Source organism: Seriola dumerili, unplaced genomic scaffold, assembly GCF_002260705.1.
Source record: "Seriola dumerili isolate Sdu_G_001 unplaced genomic scaffold, Sdu_1.0 BDQW01001556.1, whole genome shotgun sequence".
NCBI lineage: Eukaryota > Metazoa > Chordata > Actinopteri > Carangiformes > Carangidae > Seriola > Seriola dumerili.
Genome location: NW_019175811.1, coordinates 196,374 through 223,275, shown reverse-complemented (window position 1 = coordinate 223,275; position 26,902 = coordinate 196,374). Strand labels below are relative to the sequence as shown.

Sequence of the window (26,902 nt, the reverse complement as noted above, 5' to 3'; positions counted from 1 at the left end):
CCAGCGGACAGATGGGAGAGGGAGAGAGAAAATGCGAAGAAGGGAAGAATATCAGAGGGACAGAGAAAGAGGGTAGAACGAAAAATGATAAACAGTGGGGAGAGAGAGCAAGAAGTGAGAGATGAAGGGTGATAGGTCGTGTTGTGCAAAACAGAGGTTGAAATCAAAAGAGCTTGCTTCATAAAAAATCCTGCAGAGACACATCTGTAATAAGACAAAGAAACAGAAATACCTTTCTTGTGCACACGTGCCAGATAAAATAAAAATTAAATACTTTCAAAGTTTGGGAAAGAACTATTCCAGGCCACACGACCCTGCCAGATAATAAAAGCTTCCTTTTCTGTGGAGGAAAGATAAAAGTCTGCATGGCCAGCAGCCAAGTTTGTCTCCTGCTGCCACAGTGGAAGGCTAAAATGTAAAATCCCTCTTTTAACCTCCAGTCAGTTGCCTTATAGTGTTTTATATATCTATTATATCACTGGATAACTTAACTACAAACCTGCACAAGCACGGCAGTATATCATGTATTCTGAAGTGAAGTAGGGAAAGACATGGATGGAGGGAGTGAATTAAAAGAAGCGACAAAGGAAAAGAGAAAAAGTTACTGGAAGAGAGAAAGTATAGGAGACAGAAAGGATGGAAACATTAAAGACAAAAAGAGAGAGAGAAAGAGAGAGCAGGGGACAGACAGAAGGTGCAAGAAAGGTGAGAAGAGGAAAAGCAGTAGAGAAGATGAGGACTGTAAGAGAGATGGTGTGAAGAAGAGAGATTCAGGGTGAAAAGTGCATGAGGAACAGAGTGAGGAAAGAGAGATAATGAGAGAGAGAGAAAGAAAGAAAGAAAGAAAGAAAGAAAGAGGGAGAGGGAGAGAGAGAGAGAGAGAGAGAGAGTCCAGCTGTGTGTGCTGAACCTGTTGGATCTGCTTTTCACGGGTTACGCTTCACATCCAGATTTGACCTTGTGGCCTCTTAAAAGGTTGACAGTCTTTGTGCCTCAGAGGCTGTTGAACTGTCAGGCCATGGATCCATACTGTTCATCTTTTCCAGCCAATACTGCTGAGTGGATCATTTCACAGTGTGACATGATGCTGCGTCTCTATGGCCGCTCTTTCAAACTGAACCAATTTGACCAAGGAAAGACCAAACTTTGAAATCAAGCCCCGTTTTTGATGCTATTTATGGTGGGCATTTTTCCTGAACTAGCCATTCAATGTCTTTAGATGCAGTAATTATCTCTTTATGTAGTCGTTTTTATTGGCGGTGATGGAGTCCGCCATTCCTGCGCTAGATTCAGTTCAGCTTCCCAGGCACAAGGAATTCACTGAAAATGATGCGAGCATGTAATCCAGCACAATTAACCTCATTGATATGAGCCTGACTGTTCAGTGTTCGCTCTCTTCACGCCCCGTCAGAGCTGCATTCCAATGGTGAAAAACAGAGTGGCTTTTATTGTGAAATAAAGTGACAAAAGTCTGAGATCACTTTCCAATTATCAATTATAATTATTGACCGACTTCTTCAAGCAATGAGGGTTTGTTTGGCTGCACTCTGAACAGACACGCTAGTTCTTCTTGCATTTGTATTGCATTTCTGTGACTCAACAAGTGTCTGCTGTCGTATTAAACTGCATTTGCTGTTACCGCGGTAACCACCGGTGTCACCAAATCGACCAAAACGCTACACTGAGTGAGGGAGGTGTTGTGCATCAATTACAGGTCAACATAAAAAAACAGGTTTGGGGATGATGAATGATACGAAGTTCCAGCGGAGGTCACGCAGCGCTTTATATTTAATGACTTTTTTTGATGTTCAGCCTGAGTCATTGAACACCAAATAACTTAGACTGCAAAGTGAAATGTGCAGGCTACACGTCTCCTAAAAGACTTGATGTTTCAATGCACTCTGAGCAACTTAAAGCCAATCCATACAGACCATTTTCCAAAGCAGGCCACAGCTTTTTAGACTGATAAAAGCATAAGTTTCCATTATTGCTGACTTAGTGAGAAAAAATTGCTGAATCACTGTCAAACTTGGAAAAAAAAATATATATATATATATACACCATATACATTTCATGTTTTACCTTTTATAGTTGCAAAAGAATGCAAATGAGAGTAAAATCCCTTTCTTTCTGGTGCTTTCAGGTACTTTCTGGTACAGTGGAAAAAAAACGGATTCATCATTCTTTGGAAGAAAGCCACACCACTTTGGTGAGACTCAGAAAATTCAGAGTTCGGTGCAGCTATAATGTCAGTGACTCCACGATTCATCTCAGCATGGGCGGGCGGTGTGTGTGAGGATTTCTGTGTGTGAGTGAAAGCTCTCTGAGTCAACAGACTATTTGCTAAGGCATGCAAGGTCAAGAAAAGCAGCTCACCTCTTTCTGTCAAGTGTTTAATAAAAGCTGAACCTGCTCTGCTATACTGGAAAAGCTCTGATACAGTGACCATAAAGACTGACATGTGGGAAAACTCTCCAGGGTAAAAAGAAATGGGGAAAAAAAAAGCTCTTTAAATACGAACGGGGTCAGCGTCGGAGGTCGTGTATGTGTTCAGAGCTCCTGCCATCTTTACACATGTACACACACTTACTCACATACACACAGTGCTCTGTTGGCCACCTTGTTTCAGCCCTGAGCACTTTGGAGATGGATGGGATGAATATAGAACCAGAGAGATAGCACAAAAAAAAAAAAAAAAAAAAAAAAAAAAAAGAGAAATGGAAATGGAGGATGGCCAGAGATGGAGACACAGGGTGGAGAGGGGAGACAGATAGCGGTGGGTATTGGAGTGGGTCCTCAGTGGGATAGAGCACTAAGAGTGTGTGTTTGTGCGTGCACGGCTGCGTGTGCAGACCACCCTTGCCCATAATGAAAGCCAATCAGCTTGGGTGGCAGAGGCGTGTGCTGCAGGAAGAAAGCCAATCCACTGAACCTAATGAACCGGGATTGGAAATCAGAAGAGAGGCAGAGAAGAAAGAGAGAGAGATAAGGGAGAGCAAGAGCAATGAACTCATCGGCTTTCACTCGAGAAAGAAAGTGCGAGAGAGAGAGGAAAAGAGAGAGATAAAAAAAAAGATGGAGGGAAAGCTGAAGAAGAGAAATAAACAGTTTGAAGAGGAGAAGAGAAAGGGGAAAAAAAGAGCTCTGATCTTGTCTGGAGAATAGGAATAACAAGAAAATTGAAGACAAGTATCAAAAAAGAGAAAAGTAAGATAAAGAAAGATGAAAAGATCGTGGAGAAAAGAGGAGAGGAGGGGTCAGCTCGGGTTAATACGAGGAAATAAGCCCCTTCGTTCTCGCCTTCCACGTACACAGCAAGCCATGAGATTGGAAACCTAACGCCTTTCATTCGCACACACATAGAAAGGACACACACAGCTGTGTACACGCGCGCACACACACACACACGTACACAAACACACCGCGTGTTCATCCAGTCTGCTGGAAAGCCCCTGGGTTTAGGAGTTCAGGAGGTCAAATCCCCTCAGGCCGGGGATAATAGGAGGGAGCTACATATCACAACAAAGAAATGTACTGATAAGAGGCATGTGATCGCTGTTGTGGCTGTGTGTGTGTGTGAGTGTGAGTGTGTGTGTAGTCTAGCTCCATGATTAGACTCATATGTTTGGCTGGTTTGTGATGGCTGAGACAACAATGTTTTGTACGTTTTTGCCCCAGAAAATGCATCCAATCAATCACAGACTGGTGAGAAGAGAAAACAACAGCTTCTTTCATTGATCAAGGGTTTTTTTAGTGTGCGTGTGTGTGTGTGTGTGTGTGTGTGTGTGTGTGTGTGTGTGTGTGTGCGTGCGTGTGTGTAAGCTCACCCATGTCCATGCTCTTTGACGCCCTGTTGCGAGGTACGTTGTCCTCATCGTCGGCCAGTTGGCTGTAGAAAGCTGCAGCCATGTGGGGCGACATCTGAAACTCGCTGCAAAACAACAGTCAACAACGACTTACAATCAGTCAATCGATTCGTCGGTGTTTACACTTGAATCTGTTGCAGCCAACAGTAGAAAACAAAAGTCCTTTAGTGACTTGTCGGTTACATCACCATAACAAGTAAGAGTAAATTTAATTTAAGTTCACAAACACATACAGACTACAGATCATTCAATTTCCTCTTTTCCAGATGGCGTGATTCAGTAGAACAATAGCATGCACTGTCTCCAGTAAACTTACACTATATTGCTGCCAGATTCTGACTCTGACCACATGAGATGCTGCACACACGCACACACTCAGACATACTCATTCAGAAGACTGTTGACAGACTCCTGCAAAACCACACACACTTTCAACCAGCTCATTCAGCGGAGGCCAGAGCGGTCAGGGTTTTAGTGACCGGACGAACTGATGATGTGTTTCACAATTTACATGATGCTGCAACACCGATGATTCATCAGAGCCGAGAAACTTTTATCTGTGTCTACGTTCACACTGAAAATTTAGCATGCTAAATATTCTGGTGAGCTTTTGAGTGTGTATGATACTGTCCCACAGTGCATTGCACAAAGAAAAAGGTAGGAACTAGAGAAAAAACCCGAAAAAACCAAAAACGAATTGCTGCTGGTGGTGAGACAGTTTGTTAGTCTGTTTGTGAAAGTTGCAGTTTGATTCCCTGTTATTATAAAAAAAGTACATCATTTTTTTCTCTACCAACAAGGAAAACTTTTAAGTATATACTGTGCGCACTTAGAACTGAGACATAGCATTTGTTATAGTTTGTTATTTACACTGCAAAAGGACTTTCCAAACTAACAGAACACACACTCCCATCACACTTCACAAAACATAAGATTTACCCCTAAACAAAGAAAGGCGAGAGCAGCTGATGCAAACATCATAAAATCAATCCATTCATTTTAGAAAAGTTTAAAAAGGATATTGAAGGAGCATGTCTGATTATAGTATCCACATTTTCTTAACACATAAACCTAATGAACCTCATTTAAATATACACTGTCTACTGTAAAAGCTGCTGCTGAGTGCAGGCTGTGCAGCAGCATACTAACAGAAGTATCATAGCTTTTTATAAGCCTTCAAACTCCAACAGCATTTACTCTGGTTTGCTATCACCATCATTACTTATGCATAATGCAAATAGGGTATTGCAATTAGACCGTATAGTCTAAATAATGCATACGGGTTGTAATATTTAGTGTAATGAGTCTTCTTTATCTCGTAACACAGCGACCCAAATTAAGAGTGCTATTAGAATATAATAACTTTGGCCCTGTGTGTAGTTTAATGGAGTGCTTATGGCGCAGTGTACCATACATTATGTGTGTATGTTATGAGGGGAAGGGGGGGGGGTACCTGTTATGTGGGGGGATTGGTGGCAAGTTTCTATTCATTTCCTCCACAGCGCCGGGGGAGGGTGGCGGGGGGAAGCCTTCTTCCAACTCCTCATCCTCGTTGCCGTAGTGACCGTAGCTGCCATTAGTGATCGCAGCAGGATACAGAGCTGAGGAGAAACAAAACATTCAGACAAACCAAAAAAAAACAACATAAAAAACACTTTTGTTTGTCGGGGGGGGGGGAATCAAAGAAAAGAGAAAAGGTGTTAACTTCTTTGTCAATTTCAACACATTCTTAGTCTCATACATTTTTTCTCTTAATATTGTTTATTATTTATATTGATCAGCTGTGACAAGAAACTGCACAGAAATATAAATCTCATGTGAGGATCAATACTGTCAATAAAGAGCTTAGCAAGGTCAGACATTTAGAAAGCATAAGCTCAACATCAGAGACACACTCATACACAGAACACACACATACATGACGCACATGCACAAACCTAAAACATAAAACACACACAAAAAAATAATCTCTTCCATACAAAAGCTTTATTCTAACTTCCTCCAACATATCCGTAAACTGTAAAACCAGAGAGCACCTCACTTCCTCACTCTAAAGCCTTTGTGTTGAAATCACCCCCCCCAATGCAAAATGACTGTAACTGTACTGGCGCTCCAGTCTGATGGAGAGCTGACAGAGCGTCAGTGAGAGAGGCATCTCCAGCTCCCTGCATCCCAGGGGGTGAGAGGAGGAGGACGAGGGAGAGAGATAAAGAATGAATTTAAAACAGTTTGTTGTTTCTTTTTTTTTTTTTTTTTCCTTTAACACAACAGCACGGCACGAGCGCTGCACAATACCCTGTATGCAAATCTGGCCCACTTAGAAGCCGTTTCATCAGCGTAATGATTCCAAGGTCAGATCTTTTGCACATGAAAAGCAAGCGTTGCGTTCGGAAAAACATAGTTAATGACTTTCCTTTCTCCCGCTATAAATATGCAGTGAAAGGCGATATAAAGACAGAGATTAGAAAAGATGTGACAATTTGGTAATGCAGCGCTATAAGATGCTTAGAGTGGCTGCTAGAGTGACCTAAAAAAAAAAAAAAATAACAGAACAATGTCAGAAGCCTTGGCTGGGTATCATGCTGTGTAGGGATCGCAAACACACACACACACACACACACAAGTATATAAGCACACACACACATACGCTGACAAACATACTGTGTGTACTCACTCAGTCGCAGATAACACGAGTACACAAACACTCCAAGCCTAATGTTGACTATCTGACAGTTCAAATGGACAAATACTGTGCAGACTGTCGAGTGTCTCTGTGTGTGTGTGTGTGTGTGTGTGTGTGTGTGTGTGTGTGTGTGTGTGTGTGTGTGTGTGTGTGTGTGTGTGTGTGTGTGTGTTGGAGGGGCGTGCTCACCATTTCTAGAGTTGCCGTGCGTGTAGTTGTTGGCCGTCATTGGAATGTGACTGGCGGCATTTGCGGAGGACTCTGTGTTCGGGGGTCTGGAGGCTCCTGAGGGTTTCTGGTATGCATCGTGTCCCCTCGGCTCCTGTCAACAGAGAGAGATCAAGAGGGGCCATGAAAGTGGTTATTAAGGGTTCAAAAGCAAGAAAATGTTCCAAACGCAGTCAGATTTGTGACTTATGAAAAATTGATGTTGTTGCCTCATACATCAGAAGATTAAAGTTATTTCTTTAATTACCCAGTAGAGCTGGACTAACGTCTTTTTTATTTAATTTGTTTACCACTTCCCAACCTGGTTCCCCACCAACCAAGTAACCACACCAATGTAGTTAATCCTGGTTGCTTTCATGATCACAGTGACTCACTACAATGTAAAGCTGTAAACACGGAGACGTGTGGGCTGAGAGATGACTCTTTTATTGGACAGCTTTGGTCAAAGTCATCCCGTGAGGCAGGAAAACATCTGCAGCTGTGGTTAGGAGGTGAAGGAAGAGCCATACTACTACTATACTAATGACAGGAAGTGCAGTGGCCCTGCTCAAGAAATGATGCCACAATTCGCTATTTACAAAACCTTGCACTGAAAAACAGATAAGTGCTTCCAACTTGGCGCAGGGATTTTTTGCGGAAACTGGCGTTTGAGTGACTGATCAGACAGTGTGAAGGACACCGCATGAAGTCGACCTCTAGGGACATCATCCAAGAACAAGACCATTATTCACAAAAACCAGTCCAGCATGTTTGGCGTGGACCGAGCCAGGACCACCACAGCAACTGCACAGTGCCAAGAGTGAAAGATGGGGGTGGGAGTGCGCTGATATGAGGCTGCATGAGTGCAAAAGATGACATTTATAGATGGCACTATGAATGCAGGTTTGTTTACTCAAATACTGAGTGAAAAGACGATTCCAAGTCCCGAGAAGCTTGGCAGCAGAGGAATTTTCCAGCGGATGATCCGAGACACACTGGAAAAGAAAAAAAGTCACACAAAGAGTTTTTAAAGGAGAAAAAAGTGAAAAGTAGGACCTGGCCAAGTGTGTTCCCTGACTTGAATCCAATAGAAGCTTTGGAGGATTTTAAAGCGGGCGGTAGAACAACAAAACCCCTCCGGCGAAGAGCAGAGAAAAAGAATCATCTGTGTAAAACAACAGAACATCGCTCTACAGGTTTGTCTCTGACTGGTATCATCCTCACCGAGGAGGATCGTCAAAATGGAACGGAATCTCGCATCGCTTTTTGTTTAATTAGTAAAACATTTATGTCATTGCATAAAATTTTAGGGCAGTTTCTCTGTATACTGTACATGCCTTATGTGATCGGTGTCTTGATAGTTCACTATCAGCTGCTTATCACAAACAAACTGGACCAGAGTTTCAGCAGCTTTCACACCAGCCAACATGAACCAAACCAAGAGATAACACCCTCTGAGAAAAGCTTTATGAATGGTTCCCTTCTGATCAAATGACGCTGTCCCAATACTGTTTAATCTACAGTACAATAGACATTAGCAAAGATTTTCACCGTTCACTGTGTCCTGGATCTATTCTGCAGTAATATCACAGGTCGATTAACTTCTGATGAAAGCAAAAAGTCAAACCCGACATTTCTTTGGGGCAATTGCAGTTTCGTCCAACATACATCTACTGTGCGAAAAAGGGAGGATTTTACATGAATTTTGTAGTAGTAAATCCTGCACATCCTGCAACCAATCAATTATGATTCACCTCAGATAAGCGATACGGGAGCAGAGCTTTGAGGAAATATGAACAGATTTAGAACAAACCTCTGAGGATTTTGACTCGACGAGCAGTGTGGGTGATGAACAAAATATCACAAATTAGTCGGGTTGATCATAATTGAGAAGGAAATGTGTCATCTGTTCTGACTTTTTAAGCTCAAATCTAAATCTTTAATCAGGAAGGAGGAAAATATATATTGTGGAATATAAATTACAAGAATGGTCCAGTGGTTTAAAATCTTATAACCAAACCACAGAGTCGGAAATAAAGGAAAAATAATATATATATATATATATATATTCTTATGATTCACCTTTTGGTAATCCTTCAGAAAAATTCAACACTGTGTAACTGGAGAAAAAAGCTCTCTTCATGTGCACAATTGAAAACACAGTAATTAAGATAATCCTGGGCGCACTGACAGACATGTTATCGAACAGCCATCCAGCACTACAAAGGACCCCCACCCCACAGATGGAGATAGGGACTGGCAGTGCTGGTGGGAATCTGTGCTAGTGGAGGATGAAAGAAGCCTTTTCTGGTCAAAGAGACAGGAGCTACAGCTGTCACACACACACACACACACACACACACACACACACAACAAGCAAACACAGACACACACCTACAACACACGCTTATTTAAGTGTGACAAAGACAAATCCTGAGGCACAGTGTACAATAATGAAAGGTGTACCCATAGCTTCCTCAGTTCAAAGCATTGGGTGGGGTGTGTTCACGATGTCATGGAGTCCCTGGGGAATCATTAGTAGCTACCATACATCTTAATATGTCACATCACAGCTGTCAATCACTTTGAGCACATATATATGTGTGTTGTGTGTATTTGCAGTTATGACAGCTCTTCTGCATATGCCAGTGACACGTAGATCACATCATAGCCTCCATCAATCCATTCATCCATCCATCCATCCATCCCTCCGTCCATCTATCCATGCATCCATCCATCCCTCGGCCTCCGCAAACTGACAGTTTCGCCTGAGGCTTTTGAAGCAGCCTGGCAGACAGGCAGTCAGATATCTTAATCCCACAACAATAAGTAAACAGGAGGGGGGGGGGGGATCCATCTATCCAGCCAGCGCCAACCTACAGCTGCATACAATAGGCTTCAGAGAGGCTTAGCCTTGCCTCACCCTAATGTGTCAACCACCCCACCCACATATCACTCGGCTCGGGATGGAGAGCAAATGGAAGAAAACAGAAAACAAACACAGGAAAAAAAACAAAAAACCCAGCATTGTTTTTAACAGCGTTTCTCATTATTTAATTTTAACATCTAATAATATTCATATCTTGATCTTTTTAGGTTTTGCTGCGCATTAGTCTCTCTTACTTTTCACCTTTCTACTCAGTCTAATCAATGGTCAGTTCCTTGTTAAGTGCTTTAAACTGAACCAACCTTAATGAACGCTGCTGTACAAATAAAGTTCGATGTAATAATTCATATTCAAACTGTCTCTGCTTAATGCTCCGATTATGTTTCATTAGGGACGTTATTGTGGCAGTCAAAAGAGGATAAAAGGAGGGATAAAGAGAGATAGAGACAAGCTGTTATCTTCTCATTTTTGCAGCAAAATCTATGAAAAGGTTTAATCGTTTGCCAAAAATAACATGCGACTGTCCATCACACGTGTGGAGGGAGCTAAACACTTCTAATCATTCTTTTAAGAACCGGTTGATCTGTGGCAGGTCGTTCATTGTCTCACGTGCTAGAAATGATTTTAAGCCGAGTAAGGTTCAAATGCACCAAATACCAATCACGCAAGATATGACAAGCGTGAGAGCAACAATTATGCAATTTTTCATTCACCTTTTGTAATCAAATACACTGAAACAGCCATGTTAGCCGCTATGTGAGGCTGTACTCTGAGCTATATGCTAAATGTCAGAATGCTAACATGTTCATAATGACAATACTGATGTTCAGTGCCCACAGTATGCTCACCACCATCTTACTTTATGTCAATAATGTCAATAAATTGTCAGAATCCTATGAGAATACAACAACCAGTGACATGTGACCAAACGTCTAGACTAACTGGTCACACTGTGATTAATTAGTACAAACCTCAGACCGTAATTAATTGATGTATTTAAAAGAAGAAAATATGGATGAAATGAGGTCATTTCATCGTGATTAGGATTTCAGGTTATACAATCCAGCCCTAATGGAAAGGCAGCTCCAGACAGAGACAAGGGAAAAGCGCAACGCCGACGGGCTCAGGGAGCCTCACTCTAGGGAGCGCTTGTTTTATCACACTGCCCCACGGTGTCACCAGACTGGCTGTTTAGTGATGAGAGGAGGGCTATGCAGATATAAACTGAACTTTGCACTGGGTTTGATAGCATTTACCCGCAGGCTTGGATGCCTGAAACGTACACAACAGTGACGGGAGTGAACAATGGGCAGGTCAATGGCAGCCGACCCTCTCACCCTCCTATTTTTACTCCCTCTCTCAAGCACACACACACGTCATTACTAAGCTTGAACTGCTGTGAAACATCTTTTTAAGCCTTTGAAATAATCAGTCATGGTTCAACGTGGAGTTGAATACACTGACTTAACTAAGAAACAGCTATTTTTCGCCATCTGTCATGCTTGATATCTCCATCAGTCCGTCCATCCAGGAATTTATGCTGCTTTGTGCGAGGTGAACGCAAATTCTTGTGCGACTTTGTGAGTGATTCAAATGTCGCTCGCACATTTACCACCAGGGATTAAAGAAGCAGCCGCTGCGCAGCAAGGATTTTTTTTTTTTTTTTTGGGACACAAGACGTTCACGGGAGCTGTTTTTTGTTTTTAACAGCACTTCAACACAAAAGAGGAGGAGATAAAAATAAGTAAAGGTTAACACGTTACATTCAGTCTGATTTTTAACACATTTATCACATCTGAAAGGCAGTGTTTCACAGCTACATGGAGCACTCATGAATACTGATTCTACTCCCCGAGTCAGTTTTCATTAGCTATTCCTGAAATATGTTCATTACTCCCTAAATCGGCGTACACGTGTGACTCTTGGTGTAACTTTTAAATTACAGTTTTATGTGCAAAGCATGAATCATGACGGGATGTCGTGCAACTTGATGTTTTTCTAGTGGGAGTTTTATTTTCAGTTGTTTAACTTTTATAAAAACATGTCCTGGTTTGTGCTCGGGGTGAGTAACAAGGAATAAGGAAAAGGAAGAAAAGAAAAGAGACGCTGAGGCCAAAACAGAGGGAACAGGGACTCAAATGTCATTTAATAAACAGGCAGTGAAGCAAAGGAAAAGGCAGCTGCTGAAAACCCAACAGAGAAACAGACATAGACAGGCATGCAGGAGACTCCAGATTGGCTTTATTTAACAGAGGAGAACCAGGCAGGTGAGACAGGAAAGCAAGAGTACATTCCCTCCAAAAAATACGGAAATTAAAAAGGAGAAATTAATACAAAGCTTTACACAAATAGACAAAAACAGGAAAGAGCAGATTCAGCCTTTACAGTGTGTAGACAACCCAGTGGTTTGAAGAGAAACTGTGAAAAAATAATCAGAGTCGCAGCTAATTTTAGTGAGTTAAAACCAAAGTGACAGAAAAGAGATTGTACACAGTGAAGAATTTAGTATTGCGAAGTTTATGGGTAATATTTTAGAAAGACAGCTAAAAGTTAATGATGTGACAGTTAGTGGTGTTGCCAAAGGGAAAGCTTTCAGCCAGATTAATATGCTTCCTCGCCGTCAATCACTAAAAACTGACTGAAAAAAAAAATTGAAAAAGTGACATTTTCGTCATAATTTCTTTCAAACTGAAATATAACAGGAACAAGACCTGATGTTAAGGAGCTTCAGAATGATAAAGCTGATCTTTCTGCGCTAATTTTATTTCAGGATTTTACTTTAGTCTTTGTGGTTCACCCTAATGTTTTAGTTTTATAATTACGAATGTGCACATGCATGCACAACCCTGTGTCAGAGCCCGCCGGACAGCCGGAGGTGGTGTTGTCTAGTGAAAGCCCGGTTGTGTGCGTAGTTATGCGAGTGTGTGTCTACGTATGCATCTGCAGCTCTGTGTGTGTTTCTGTTCGTCTGACTGCGGGTGGGTATCCTGCTGTGTGTGGGCGGGTCTCCGTACATCTGCCCCGCCATGGCCCTAATGTTTTCAGTGTAGCTGTTACCCTGGGAGCCGTCTTGGCTGTGGATGGTGTCCAGTGTGCGGCTGCGTGCGTGCCTGGACTTGCAGCCGTGTGTGTTGCCCTGAGCGTCGACGAACGCGCGACCGCGCGTGTTATCGACCACGGTGTGACCCTGTGTGTCCGCAGGCATTCGGCTGTGTGTGTGTCCCCGTGGGTATCCGTATTCATATCTATCCCTGTTTAAGTTGCTCAGTGTCTGGCTGTGAGAGACAAACCCAAACTCGTACCTCGTACTCGGTCTGTACACATCATTTTGCACACACCCCCCTTCCTCATCACTGTGTTCTCTGTCCCTTTGTGTGAAGCCAAATGTGTAACCACTACGCCTCTCCCTTTGGTTAAACCCGTAGGTGTATCTGGTGTGTGTCTCCCCCGGCCGCTGTGTGTGACGCTGCCTGTGGCTGTGAGGCAGCGGCTCGGACGCTCGCCTCCTCAGTGCGGGGAGGAGGGAGGAGGAGCGGCGAGGCGGAGGCGGCTGCAGCTGGTGGCAGGCGTCACGCACTCGTACCTGATTGCTGGAGCTTGCTTGCGGGTTGGACTGATGGGAGTTGGAGACATTTGTAGCTGTGCTTGCTGCAGGGTTGGCACTGGCCATCTGTGGAGAAAAGTATAATTTGGAGAAAAAAAAAATTAAAATAAATAAACTCCCTTGGATATGAACTAGTAGATAGAGCAGTGGAAGCTTCTTCAGTTGTTTTCTGAGCCGTGAAACTGTTTTCATCCTTTGCTACAGTCATTGTTGCGTCAATTAACAGCCACGTGCCTTATCAAAGAGCTGCTGAATAAGAAACTGAGCCGTTACCTGCTTCTTCTTGATAAAGTGTCAACTTAATCTTAAAACTATTAAATCACCAGCTTAACACCCAAACAAATCATACAGCATGACAGTCACTGTCACAAAGGGAGCCTTTACTCTGATGTTTTCATTATTTTTATCCAACTGTGTTTATATTGTGAGGACAAGGAGCTGCATTAGCAAACTCCACTACAATAACTGGACTGAAGGCCCTCTTAATACTGGGAACAGCATTAACTGTTTAACTGGGTTTGAAAAGAAATGATTTGCTTCGACCTGATTCCATATTGCTGATCCACATTTAGTTCAGGTGCTCACAGTATATAGTTTTTTATCATAACGGGAGAGAAGTGATCCTAATGCGAATGATACATGCCGTTGATCTGGCTGTCAGCTACTTATTAATAATCTTTGCACATTTCAGGCTGCACGTGCGATTTCATAATGCATAACAACTCCTAAATGTTTCATGTAACCAAATTCATCTAACCAAATGTAAAATTTTTAACATGTTGCCCCACATCCACCAAAGCTTTCAAAAGCAAAGCACTGCAGTAAATAACGGGGATGCAGCCTGTGTTTAAAAGGAAGTCTAACAACATTTAAAGGTTTTTGCATCTGTCGACTTGAGATTTACTTTTTTTTTTTCTTATAAAAAAATAAAAGAGAGCAACTGATACAATTTCTCAAATCTCCAAGGACTTTCTTAATATAAGTGGAGTGAGCCTCCTGTTTTTGACATGTATATAGGACGGGTATTAGAAGGCAAACAAGATTTTAATATTAAGGAACACTTAGAATTTACATGTACATACATAGAAGATCATTCTGCCAATTCATTTCTGAACTGTAAATAGTTTCAGTCAGGGTTCCTGCCATCATCATCTTCCCCGTCTTTTCCAAGACTTCCAAGAATTAAGCACTTCCATGACCTAAAAATGTCACTCCCTTCTGTTTATGTTGTTTTTCAAACAGCAAGTGTTTGATTTCCCAACCAGATGGGTTGAAATCAAATGTGAAACATGCACAAGCTTTCCCTGACTGGAATACACCGCTCAATATTCCAGAAACGTTTACAGCGGGTTAAAAACAACATACCTGCTGTGTCTGTCTGGGCGCTCGGAGCACCACGAGCTGGATGGTGCCCCTGGCGTTCCCCTCTGACGACATGGAGCGCCTCAGCGTCTCCATGGCAGCGTGGTTGGAGCGTCCGAGCAGAGACTCTCCGTTTACTGCGATCATCTGGTCGTTTATGCTCAACCGACCGTCCTGTTGGGGAAAGATGAACACGAGGGGGATTATTAGTGACTGAATAAGGGAACAAACCACCCGATACAGTGTTTATGACTTTATCAAACTGATGAAGATTTTCAAAGTAAAGGTGATGTTTTATCTATCCAAACTAGTATCAGAGAAAATGCAGCACGGACAGCTGTTAGAGGCACTTTGAAGACATTATTGCTTGGTCCTGTCACTTACAAAAGCCTTACAAGTAATAACTAAAATGCTGGTGTGGAAAAAAAGAGGAGTACAGAGTGCGAAATAAGTCACTGACTGGTCACCACTTAAAGAAAGTTTTAGGACAAGAGAATAGAGAAGAGAAATTGTGAGAGGTGTGAAATGTGAGAGAGAGAAAGAGAGAATGATAAAGAGAGAGAGAGAGAAAGTAGAGTAGAAAATGGAAGAATGGGGAAGGCAAGAAAATTGTAGAGTTAGCAATCTACTGAGAGCGAGAGAGCCATGATAAATACATAGAGCAGCTAATGGAATAGCCTCCGTGGGCACTAAATCACTTCTAAGTGTTTTAAATAGCAGCCTCTTGTAGAGAGGCAACATACAATAGTGCCCTGGAGGGAGAGAGAGTGGACGAGCGGGCAATAGAGAGAGAGGGGGAAGGGGGGGGGGCAAATGAGGAAACCAATGCAAAGGGCAAAATGAAAAAAAAAAAAACGAAATGAAGGCACTGCGACACACACACACTGAAGACTCTCTCGGTGTGTGTGTGTGTGTGTGTGTGTGTGTGTGGATGATTCGTCCATTAGGGTCAGCGCTGCCCTTTGACCCCATCTCATTAACAAGGCACCGCCTGGCCTGACCTCAAATGCAGACTGGGATGGCACCACACACACACATGCACAGACGCACTCACACACACACTCCCAGATTTTTGTGCCTGCCTCAAATCCAAGGATGTCATCAAAAATTGATGTTCATGCCAAAATCAGTGGGTGTCTGTGATATTGCCTATTAATTTCTTCATTCTCCATGTAAGCAGCAGCAGCAGCACGCTACATGTAATTTTAATTTGTTTTCTTTAGCAGACTCTTTGAAATGATCATATGACAGGATCGGGATAAAGTCAAAGAACATTTTTTTTAATATAATTGAGGCCCCGGGCCCTGACAGCAGCCAAAACTCTTTAATGGAAATAGGTTAGATCTCTCTGTGACTCTTCCTCATCTCCTCCCTTTTTTCGCCTGCTGTGTGACCGTGTGTGTGATGTGCCAGTGTGTCTGTGTCAGTCAGACTCAGGGGACGGCTGGGTTCCCTCCTCTGTACAGGCCTGGCGCTGCAAAGTCTCATCAGGCTCCTCAGCTGCTTTTCATTAGCATGCATCAACATCGAGGAGGAGACACACACACGCGCACGCGCACACACACACGCAGACACGCACAGACATGCATACCCTCATGTATTGAGTTCCTGCTGAGTGTCTCCACTTTTCAATTTTCTCTTTCTCCTCTTATTCCGCCTCTTTTCCATCTCTCTATTGTTCGATACCGCTCATTTCTCCCCTCTTAGATTCCCTCCCTTCTCGCACTCGTTCACCCGCCGTCTTCTTTCAATGGGCTTCCTCCCTCCCTCGCTACTGTCTGTCTCTCCTCCGTCATGTCTTTCTTCTTCTTATGTGGTATCTTGTCCCAGAAACCTGTTTCGCAGCCAGCCGGAGATCTTACTGGGCCATTCTGTCGGAGCGCTATCCGCATCGGCAGCTGTCTGAAAACTACTTCTGAAGGCACAATGGGGAGCTGCTGTCTGGCCACCCTGATCCCAGACCAGCCGTTTATCTACAACGCCACACTCGTCTCTGTGCCTCCTCATCATGACGTGCAGATCTGGGAGCAGGAGGAGCTGTGACACGTGAGGGGGGCCAGATATTGAGGCCAAGTGGAGGAATCTCCAAAGTGCTGAAATGGGACGTTTTTTTTTTTTTCCTGATGCACTTACAACTTGAAGTGAGTACTGAGTGATATAGATAAGACGGCTGCGGTGCTGATGTGAAGAGGCCATTTGGGGTCGATGGGGAGTCAAAGGCCGAGGGAAGCCGAGGCAGAAGGGAGGGGTTGTGGCCTCGAAGAAAGACAGGAAATGAGACGGGGAGGCGAGAAGTGCAAAGGAAGAGGAGATAAGAAGAAACCTCAGAGAAAGACATCAGAGAGAAGGGGAAAGAGTGTGGACAAAAACAAAAAGATCTCCACAACACTCCTGCTAAGCTCCTGAGAAAAAAAAAAAACTGTTCTTGATTTGAGTGGGGGTTGTGGATACGATAATTCAAAGAACCCCTGGTTAGATACAGTCTAAAGAAACACTCACATCAGAAAAAAAGAAAGTAATGTGGCTCTCGAAATGCTTATCATTTCTCGCGTTTGATGATTTTTTAAAGCTCTATAAAGCACTAAATGGGTTGTGTGATGGCAAGAGCCTAATGAGGCATTTTGAGACTATATGGAAACATTTATATTAAAACACAGACAAACCACATTTACACATTTTTTAAACATCAAACTCCAAGATTTCATTCATATTTTGCTTTTATTTTGTCTTATTTTGCCTGGTATTTTTGCCTTAAAGGACTACATCATCTTTATTTTTGTTGCTATACACTACAAAAGTTTTAAACTTCAGATGTGTTATCCTTCCATCAGCCATGGCAACCACTAGTTTCCATTCAGACTCTTGAAACTTGCCTGAGTAGTATAATCCATCACAAGTAAACAGAAACATGGGGAGGGTGGCTAAAACTACCAAAATGAGTCCCAGGTTATTATGTTTGTTTTTTTTCCCCAGAGGGATCGAAAAGGCCTCCAAAACTCTCCGCCAAAAGCTCCTGCAGCGCCCAGTGCAGACAACTAATGTGCGTCCTTTACCTTGTGAGCGGCCCCTCCGTGGATGATGGACTTGATGAAGATACCGAGGTCTTCTCCGGTCTCTCTGGACTTGTTGCCCTTCAGGCTGACCCCCAGGCCGGCCGAACCCGTTTCATTGAGGGGGATCTCGTACATCAGCTGCTCCCTGCCGTCCTCCAACACCACGCTGTTAGAGTCCTCACCTTTCTGAAAGAGAGAATGAAGGAGGGATGGACGGATACTGGATTTAGACAAATATTCAAGACTTTGACCTGAGGTCAGAGCTTTTTCTCGACATGTTATGTTAAAAGATGCTATTCTAGACAGGAAAAAGTGTTCATACACACACCTAATACCTGCTTTACATAATAACTGCTGTGTATGATTGCCTACGACTGAGGTAAGAGCAGCACATCTAATGCACTGACTGATAATGCATGCTCCTACATCACACTGATTACACTCCACACCAAAAACCTTGACAAAAAAAAAAAAGGAAAGGAGCGAGAGGGAAGGAAACAAATTCAAGAGTCAGATGGAAGATGGCTGCGGGGAAGAAAAACGCAAGTCAGTAAGAGAAAGGAAAAGCGGGAGAGAGGAGCAGGTGTTGTGTGCTGGAAAGAGAGATGAAGGTGTAGTGAGAAAAAGAAGAAAGCTTCTGTAGAGAGGTTATTCCATTTGGAGATGAAAGGCGCAGACGGAGAGCGAGCCATTTCTAAAGGAAACATAATAACCTTTTCATACCTCCTCCTGGAGCACAGTGGGGGAGGAAGGGGGGAGGAAAGAAGAGGAGGAGGAGGAGGAAGAGAGTGGATGGAGGCGCAGAGGAGCATTTAAAAGTAATAACCCATCCCCTGAGGTATAGCCCCTTCTCTCGTTCACAACCCCCCACCCCCTCCCCTCCCTCCTCACTCTTTACATTTCAACCTAATCTCTCAATCTTACTGTACCTCTTCCTCAGCTCCTCCTCCTTCTCCCCAGACTCCTCTTCCATCTCTACCTTCTACAGGTCTCTCTCTCTACACCTCGCACCCACTCGCCCACTATTTAATCTGGAGGAAATGACCATTGTGGCGGCAACGGTGGCACTGCTCCGAAAATGAGATGGAGGACGGGAGGGGAAAAAAAAAAAAAAAAGAGGCAGCAAAAGAGAAAAGGAAAATGTCTGTCATTAGAGGGATGGCAAAATGGAGAGCAACTGGGAAAAAAATGCCAGGTTTAGTCACCCAGGGAAAAGAGGACCTGTGCTGGGGAGGCGCCTCAATACCACTTCACTCCCAAGCCTTATTTTTCTTTGAGGAGGAGGGATGGAAGGTCAAGAGGGTGTGTGTGTGTGTGTGTGTGCATGCATGTGTTCACATATCTCAACATCTTTTTTTATTCTCGCTCTTGTTGCTGTGGTGGAGACTGAAAGTAGCTCGGGGCTTGTCTCAGTCCGGGAAATATGATGAAGAAAAAGACAACAGCCGCTCAAAACTCCACCCGGGCTTATAAAGTAAGGAAATGTCAAAGTGAATTTTGCAGGAATATGCATAAACATTATACCAGCCATACCAGTTGTCACAGCTTTAAAGATCTGAGTAACCATACCAGGATTGCAGGAGCCTTACATCAGGCACCTTGCCCGCTACTGAATCAGGAATCCATGTTCACATTTCCCCTCTCATCACGACACAAGGACGAAGGATGTGGGAGGAAAAGATGTCCTGCAGTGTAATTTTGCAAAACTCACGACTGCAGGAGCTCGCTCTCAACCTCGCTATGATCCTCCAGCCCCCCAAAGTCTGTCTCCCTCTGTCAGCACTATTCTGTGCTGCTTCGTCTAGGCGCTTAATTAAAACAACAGCCTGCTGAAGCCTGAAGGCCGGGAGAGATGCTCAGCTCCAACGTGTGAGTCAGAACTCTCAACCCTAAAAAAAAGCTAAAAGAGCTAAACCTGGGAAGTCACCTGCACTGATCCAGTTCCCTGTATTAAATAACTGCTTTCAGTTCGGATTTAAAATCATAATTTGGTCGAGTTAATAGACACGAACAGAGAACCTGTCATGGTCAAAAGGAATCAGTGTTACCTGTTGATAGGAAATAAACAGTCATGTGCTTTATTGACCTCAAACTCCTCTCTAAGTGATTTTGTAGCACAATTACAATGTCACGCTACTTCTGCCCTTAATTCTGGCACATAATTCGGAACTCACTACAGTTTGCTCCTCAGGTAAAGGTTAATATATTAAATATGCAATTTCGATATGAGTCACGATTTCAGTTGGAGTGGTCATTTTCGCATTTTATTTTCACTGAAAACAAGATATAAAAATGATGATGTGATTTTTCTTGTACCAAAAAAACGTTCCCTTACATCTGGAGAACATGATATGTAGTTACAGAGACGCCCCCGGCTTCATTTATGGGATGTTGTGACGCATTTTACGTTCATCAAAGAAACTGCAGCTCCTGCGATTTGGATATTACACTTGGCCATATTGTAATTTCGATTAAGTGTTCAGCCGTAGTAAATATACCAGCACACATCACTGAAATATAAATTAATGTGTATGTAAAGTATAAATTAATGAACATACGGGTGTACTGCCATGTCCCTTGTCACTACTGTATCTCTCTTTCCAGATCAGCAGGCAACTTTAGGCAACTTTAACTCGTTTCAAAAAGTTTAACTGCCGGACACAAGCCGTCTTCCGACTTCACTGACAGGTCTGATCTCAGTGTGTGTGCACTTTGACGGCGTCGAGTTTCCACATCACACTGATTGGCTTCAAAATCAATCAAAACTTCAGCGGATGAATGTGAAAACTGTCTTTCAGTGTGAAGCTCCGCACATTAATCATTCTTCAATCATCCAAGCGAAGTAACAATAACAGGAAACGCATTTTTGCTTGAAGAGGGACACCTAAGTCAAATGTACAAAACAGTTCTATATGATAACAAAAAGATAGATCGAACAAACCGTGCCCTTCAAAAGTCTATTTTCAGTCAGGGCTTATTTTTATCAACAAGGCGATTCACGACGCTGTTACTCAAAACCAGAGGAATTACAAAGACAATCCGCTATTTCCTGCTCGAGAGACACTTGAGAGGACTCAGATGGCAACCTGGGAGGTTTTAAATACCTCTGTGATCTCGCTGCAACAACACACGAGGTGAAGGTGGCCAGATCAGAGCGCAGCAGGCTCTGAAGGCTCTGGAAACAAAACCACAATATTGGAAAAGTTGTTAAAATGAAACTCAACGTGTTTATTTGTTGTATCTCACTGCTGATTTAGATCTATTTACACAACCGACTGGATCTCAGTGGTGGTCCAAAAGCAGGCACACACTCCTATATCCCCTCTAATGCCCTTTCCTTGGGGGCAGATTGCGTCCCCAGGGTGGCTGAGACCCCTTGGCTTCCGCTCGTGACTCCCCCCCCCCCCCGCCCCCTCCTCCCTCCACTGGTAGCCCGCAGCAATGGCTCTTTAACAAGCTTTTAGCCAGGAGAGAGACCACCCTCTTCAACACCCAAATGAGGAGACAAAAAGGCGCTTTCTCTTACCCCAGGGTGGATGGCGAGGAGGGGGTGATACACAGCGATTACACACAGAGCCTTTTGTCGCTGAGGATTTCTAAATGGGGGGTTTCAAAGCGGTGGGATTAGCGGTGAGAGCGACATTCAATTAAGATGAGATCTCACCGCGTACGACGCCGACGATGGAGCTGCCAATTAATCGCCTTAATGTCTGCTTCTTCACCGCTTTACACCTTTACCTCACAATGAAGAGAAAGGAAAAGTAAAATGACTGATTGAGGGATAATTCTGGTGCCGGAGGGGAAGGGAGGAGAATGAAAAGGAAAAAGTGACAGAAGAGCTCCATCCTTGAAGACAGACTGACAGAAAGAAAAAAGAGGGATAGATGTACGGGATCGGAGGATGAATTTAAAAAAAAGGAGACGGAGGGAGAGAGAGGACAAGCTGAGTGAGAAGGTAACAGCAACACAGCAGAGTCACTCTCTGCCTGACGACCCCCTTTTCCTGTGCACTGGCCTAGGCTCGCTGGCAACTGAGGGTCAACCATGTGCAGAGTGACCCCTCCATCCTGTCCTTGGCAAACTCATAATTCTGCTACAGTCACACACTTTCACTCACACAAACACACACATCACGCTTAAAAAAAGAAAAGAAAAAACTCTCCACATCTCCTAGCATCTCTCTAATCTCGGCCCTGAAACAAAACGAGGCCCCGCGAAATAATGAGAGCGCGGAGCAATGGAGACGCAGAAATGCTGACAGGAATGAAAGTGTGATTAGAAAGTTATCACTTTTTAATTACTTAGGGAGTGTGTGAGAGTACGGGAGATGGGGTAGAAAATCAGCGTCCTTTTGTATCCTTATAATGAGGCTAATTTGAAGGCTTTATTGTTATTCCTTTGACTGAAAGAGACCACTCTGCCTCGCAGCACTGCCAAGCGCTTTCACAGAACCGCACGCTGCTCATGAAACATCAATACTATTGAAACTAATCAATCAGTAGTTCAGTTAGTTCCTCTAAAAGTCTACTTTACTTACACAATGGAGATACAAAAGACTGTACGAGTGCTGGAGGCTGGCGGCAGGGTGAGGCTGTAAATACAGCGGCTAAGCCTTTTAACCACATGACCCGGGTTGAAACTGCCGCGTCAGCAAGTGCTGACGTTTCCTTTGGCTAAAACACTGAACCCTGACCAGCTGACCTCTGACCTGCCGCTGTCCCTCAGCCGAGGCAGTGCTGTACATGATCCAGTTTATTCCTACTGACACACAGAGCAGCACGTGTCCTGGCACTTAGTTGAACACTTTTCATGCACAAGGAACCATGTTAGTGGCAGAAGTGGTCAGGAAATTTATTTTGGTGTGATTCAGTCTTTGTTGGACTTTGGATCCAATTATTTTGGCAAAAAAACACAGTCTTTCTCATGCTCAGACCAACATGTAAAAGAAATCAGGTTCATCATGGAAAACACAGATGTTTTTACCGGGTTCCTGGTAAACCCTTTACTTGTGTAATAAGCTCAGGTTCCAGACAATGTTGAGAGTTAATTAACTGCATATAAACAGACTTGTAGTAGGCAGTCCACAGGCCAGAAAAACTAATGAGCATTTACAAGAAAGCTGGACTGAAGAGGCTTTTTCAGGATTAAACCCTTGAGCAGAAGTAGGGGGTCTTTACTACTGCTCCACCTATAGGCACAGTGAGGGATGCAGCGAATTTCAACAGGTAAATAACCTGATTACATCATCAAACTGTGTCATACATGGTTCCAAATATCCCATCTGATATAGATTTTTTTTCTATTCAAATAAACCAAAGATCTACTTTCATGTGCATGGCTTCAGCTGGACAAAATGTTCCCACAGAAAACCAAATTAAACCTTGATATATGCAATAAGCTGAGATTCATTATCTGTAGCTGCAACAGTGAGGTTAGCCAAGGAAAACTTAAAATTGTAATTCAGCCAATTAATCTCAGCAGCTACTGGATATAAAACTGCGATAATGAACTACTGATTTGCATCTGATGGTTATTTGAGCAAATATGACCGTAGCACTGTGGATACATAAAGGCAGTATTATTTTTTTTTTACAAGATATCGCAGCCTCTAAAACCTTAATACATATTCATGAGGCACCCACACCAAGTCAGACAGACATGCAGACAAACAAGTTTTCCTACGACAGAAGAGGCAGATGGCCACGTCGGCTTAATGCGTCTCCATCATCATTACATCTTTTGTGCGACCGAATCGTTGGGAGCTGCTCGTTGCTAAGTTCTCCACATTAATTTTCACGACGGTTTACAAACGGAGAGCAGCGGGGGAGAGAGTCGGGCGATTAAAACAGACAAGGGGAGAAAAACAAGAGAGATAAAAGAGCGAGAGACAAGGTTTGCATTTTGGAGGAGGGTGGAGATTTTGGAAAGGTGAGGGTGGTGTTTACTGTGGGATGGAAGGATTTAGCTGCATCTTTTTTTTCTCTTGGGTTTGCTTCTTGTCAAGTACACAGTACATTAGCTTGCGTGTGCGTGTGTGTGTGTGTGTGTGTGTGTGTGTGTGTGTGTGTGTGTGTGTGTTTGCATGGGCTCATTTGGCTACTTCTAATGATGAACTTTTTCTCTGTGGATTCATCTGTGTATTTTTGTAATTCGTCGCTTTTTGAGGGTCTGCACATCTAAACTCAATAATGCAGCAGCTCAAGCGTGCCTCTAGAGTGCATGTGTGTGTGTCTGTGTGTGTGTGTCTGTGTGTATGTATGCGCCTATGGGACATCAAACTGTCTTTGAGGTGGAGGACTGTGCTGGAGATAAGGGCCAGATCTCACGGGGCACCAATAACTTCAACAGCCTGGATAGAGACAGGACTGAAAGCTCTCTCTCATTCTCCCTCTCCACTATCCCCCTCTCTCTCTCTCTTTAAGCCTCTCTCTAATGCACAAATACAAGCAAGTGTTAGATGAAGACTGTAGAGGCTCTTCAAAGTCACTTGTTATGCCAAGACTGCTGGGCCATTAATGAGGGCAAACTATTTTCGGAAGCAGTAACTCGGCTGTTTAAAGACTGTGTGATGTGTTTGTCTGTGCACATGCGTGCGTGTGTGTGTGAGAGAGAGAGAGAGCACTTGTGTTCCAAGTTTTTTTTTTTTTTTTTTTTTTTAATCAAGGACTAGGTGTTTAGGTGTGTGTGTGTGTGTGTGTGTGTGTGTGTGTGGACTCTAGGTGTGAATATGCATCAGTCACTACAAAGCCCTGCGTGCCTTTCTCACAGCTCTTTGAAGTAAAGGAAAGGGAATAATCAGAATAACCACAGAGGACAGAGGGGAGAGAATAGAAGCGCGCAGGCGAAAACATGATTTACAGGGAGCAGGAGACTTTCAAGGGGCCACCTGGCTGTGTGTGTGTGTGTGTGTGTGTGTGTGTGTGTGTGTGTGTGTTTAAAAGTGTGTGTTTATTGATAAAAATGCCCCCTGTGAGGCGCAGTCAAACTGTGGCAGCTTCACAGGCCTGACAGAGACCTGTGACCCCATCAGCCGCTACAGGTAAACGGTCACTTAACACCCGTGGCATGTTGACATGCGCGGACATGCTCACACGCTTCCTGCGGGGGCTGCTGTGGCTTGTGTGTGTGACTTCCTCTGGCATCGCTGTGTCAACAAAACCAGAGTGGGACAGGAAGGCCGGAGCACGCTCGCGTGTGGTGTTTAGAGGCAAAAGGGCATCGACGTAAAAATTGGGAGAGGAAAAAAGAAAAAGTGACACAATGTGCAGGAAATGTTTTTTAAAAAAAAAAAAAAGAAAAGAGGAGTGCAAGAGGACGACATGAAGAGGAGGAGGAAGAAACGGCGAAAGTGAAGACCACCACGGAAGATAAATGATCCACAAAAGAAACAGAGGTGACTGACAGACAAAAGAGGAGAAGAGAGAAGGGGAACTGTGTGAAGGCGCAGGAGGCTGGGTGAGGACACGGATGCTGTGTTTTTGTGCGTTTCGCGCTCTCCTACCAGTTCCCGAGGCAGGAAGATGTCCTCCTGCCGTGCCACCACCACACACACGTTCTCTCCCTGCTTGGTGCTGCGCAGCATGCCCACGAGTTCCTCCTGGCTACGGCCTGTCATGTCTACTCCATTCACCTACACACACACACACACACACACACACACACACACACACACACACACACACACACACACACACACACCACACCACCACACCACAACACCACACACACACACACACACACACACACACACACACACACAAAAGAAAGCACATATGCACATGAGTAGATTAATGCAAAGTCGACATTTATAGAAGATCAAACAGTGTGTTCTATGTTTTAAGGGTCATTTCATCCAAAATAATGTAAAAACATATTTCCCCCAAAAGCCTCTAATTAAAGTTTTGGTGCCATCTGTCTGGTTTTTGAGTTTTCTGCCTCCAACACACACTTTCAGAGGGACTATTTCTTTGGCAGAAAGTAGTTCCACTGAAAACAGAACCACTTGAGGTAAGAGAACAAAGAGTTTTTTTTGTAATTTAGGTACACACACAGTTAAACCCAAAGAGATGATATGTCTCAGATTGTTTCAGTTATGGCAGTGACACTAAAGTCATCCTGAAACATAATGTGTATGTGGACCCATGCTTTGTAAAGTGCAATACCCCGGTTTAACCAGCAGGGGTGCCATTCAATTTGCTGCTAGTAATGATGACGGCATCCTTGTCACTGTGACTGCCGCTATTCTGCTCAGTGGGACATCACCAGGCTGAGATGTGTCTCACCTCCAGGATGCGGTCTCCGGGCTGCAGGCGGCCGTCGTTGACCGCCGCACCTCGCGGCAGGATGTTCTTCACCAGGATTGGCCCTGGCGCGTGGGCCGAGGAGTCCCGGGTTACCACGGTGAAGCCCAGACCCTCTGCGCCTGTGGGAACAAAGCAGCGTGCGTCACGGTGTGTGTTAGGGACATCAATCCCCCTGCAGACGAGACTTAATTATGAATTTTATGACTTTTTAATTTCGTTTTAATTGAATTTTCCCTCTTGTCTCCCTATTCTGTCACTTTTCTCCTTTCTTTCTCCTTCTCCACTCGCCGCACAGTTTTCCCTCTCTCCTTCTCTCCTGTTCTACTGAAGCCAGTCTGTGGTTTTAGCATCATCCTCCACATTAACTACTGTTTAAGTGCCTGTTTTCCTCTGGGGGTTAGTTGCCTGGCTCAGCCTCTGAGCCGCCAGGAGAAGGCTTCTCTCCTCGCCGGATTAGACAGACTCTGCCTTTAATTTCACGTGTGAGCAGGCCTAACGGTGGCTGATGAAGGGAGGTAGAGGGAGAAGATGGAAGGAAGGTGGGGGCGGCGGGAAGAGAGAGAGAAAGAGAGAGGGGGAGAGAGATAGAAGAACCTGAGAAATATTATTCTCTTCTCTAGCTTCCCTCCCTGGGGAGGCAACGTGATTTCCACAAAGATTTTCCTTGTGCATGTGATCCTCCGTTTATCTGTGTGTATATACATTTACAAGTGTGTGTGTGTGTGTGTTTCTGAGGCCACACACACACACACACACGAGCCATCAACCCCCAGAGCCTCCACCCTCTCCCTTTTTCACGGCCTCACAAGCCCCAAGCCATGAGTGAAATGTGCCACGCTCTGTGTGTGTGTGTGTGTGTGTGTGTGTGTGTGTGTGTGGGGGGGGAGTGTGTGTGTGTGTGTGTGTGGCCCCCCACCCCCCGCCACACACCAACAAA

At 43.9% G+C, this 26,902-nt stretch overlaps 1 protein-coding gene across 1 annotated transcript in view; it reads right to left on the bottom strand.

Moving 5' to 3' along the window:
* LOC111238716 (partitioning defective 3 homolog B-like) overlaps positions 1-26,902 on the bottom strand; it is a 146,698-nt gene that overhangs the window by 67,699 nt on the left and 52,097 nt on the right. The window contains exons 9-17 of the mRNA XM_022768370.1: positions 25,945-26,084; positions 25,164-25,292; positions 17,663-17,848; positions 14,613-14,783; positions 12,617-13,313; positions 7,393-7,472; positions 6,739-6,871; positions 5,320-5,467; positions 3,828-3,931 (exon numbers count right to left, since the gene is read on the bottom strand). Of these exons, the coding sequence (XP_022624091.1) occupies positions 3,828-3,931; positions 5,320-5,467; positions 6,739-6,871; positions 7,393-7,472; positions 12,617-13,313; positions 14,613-14,783; positions 17,663-17,848; positions 25,164-25,292; positions 25,945-26,084 (1,788 nt within the window). The remainder of the gene's footprint in view (positions 1-3,827; positions 3,932-5,319; positions 5,468-6,738; positions 6,872-7,392; positions 7,473-12,616; positions 13,314-14,612; positions 14,784-17,662; positions 17,849-25,163; positions 25,293-25,944; positions 26,085-26,902) is intronic.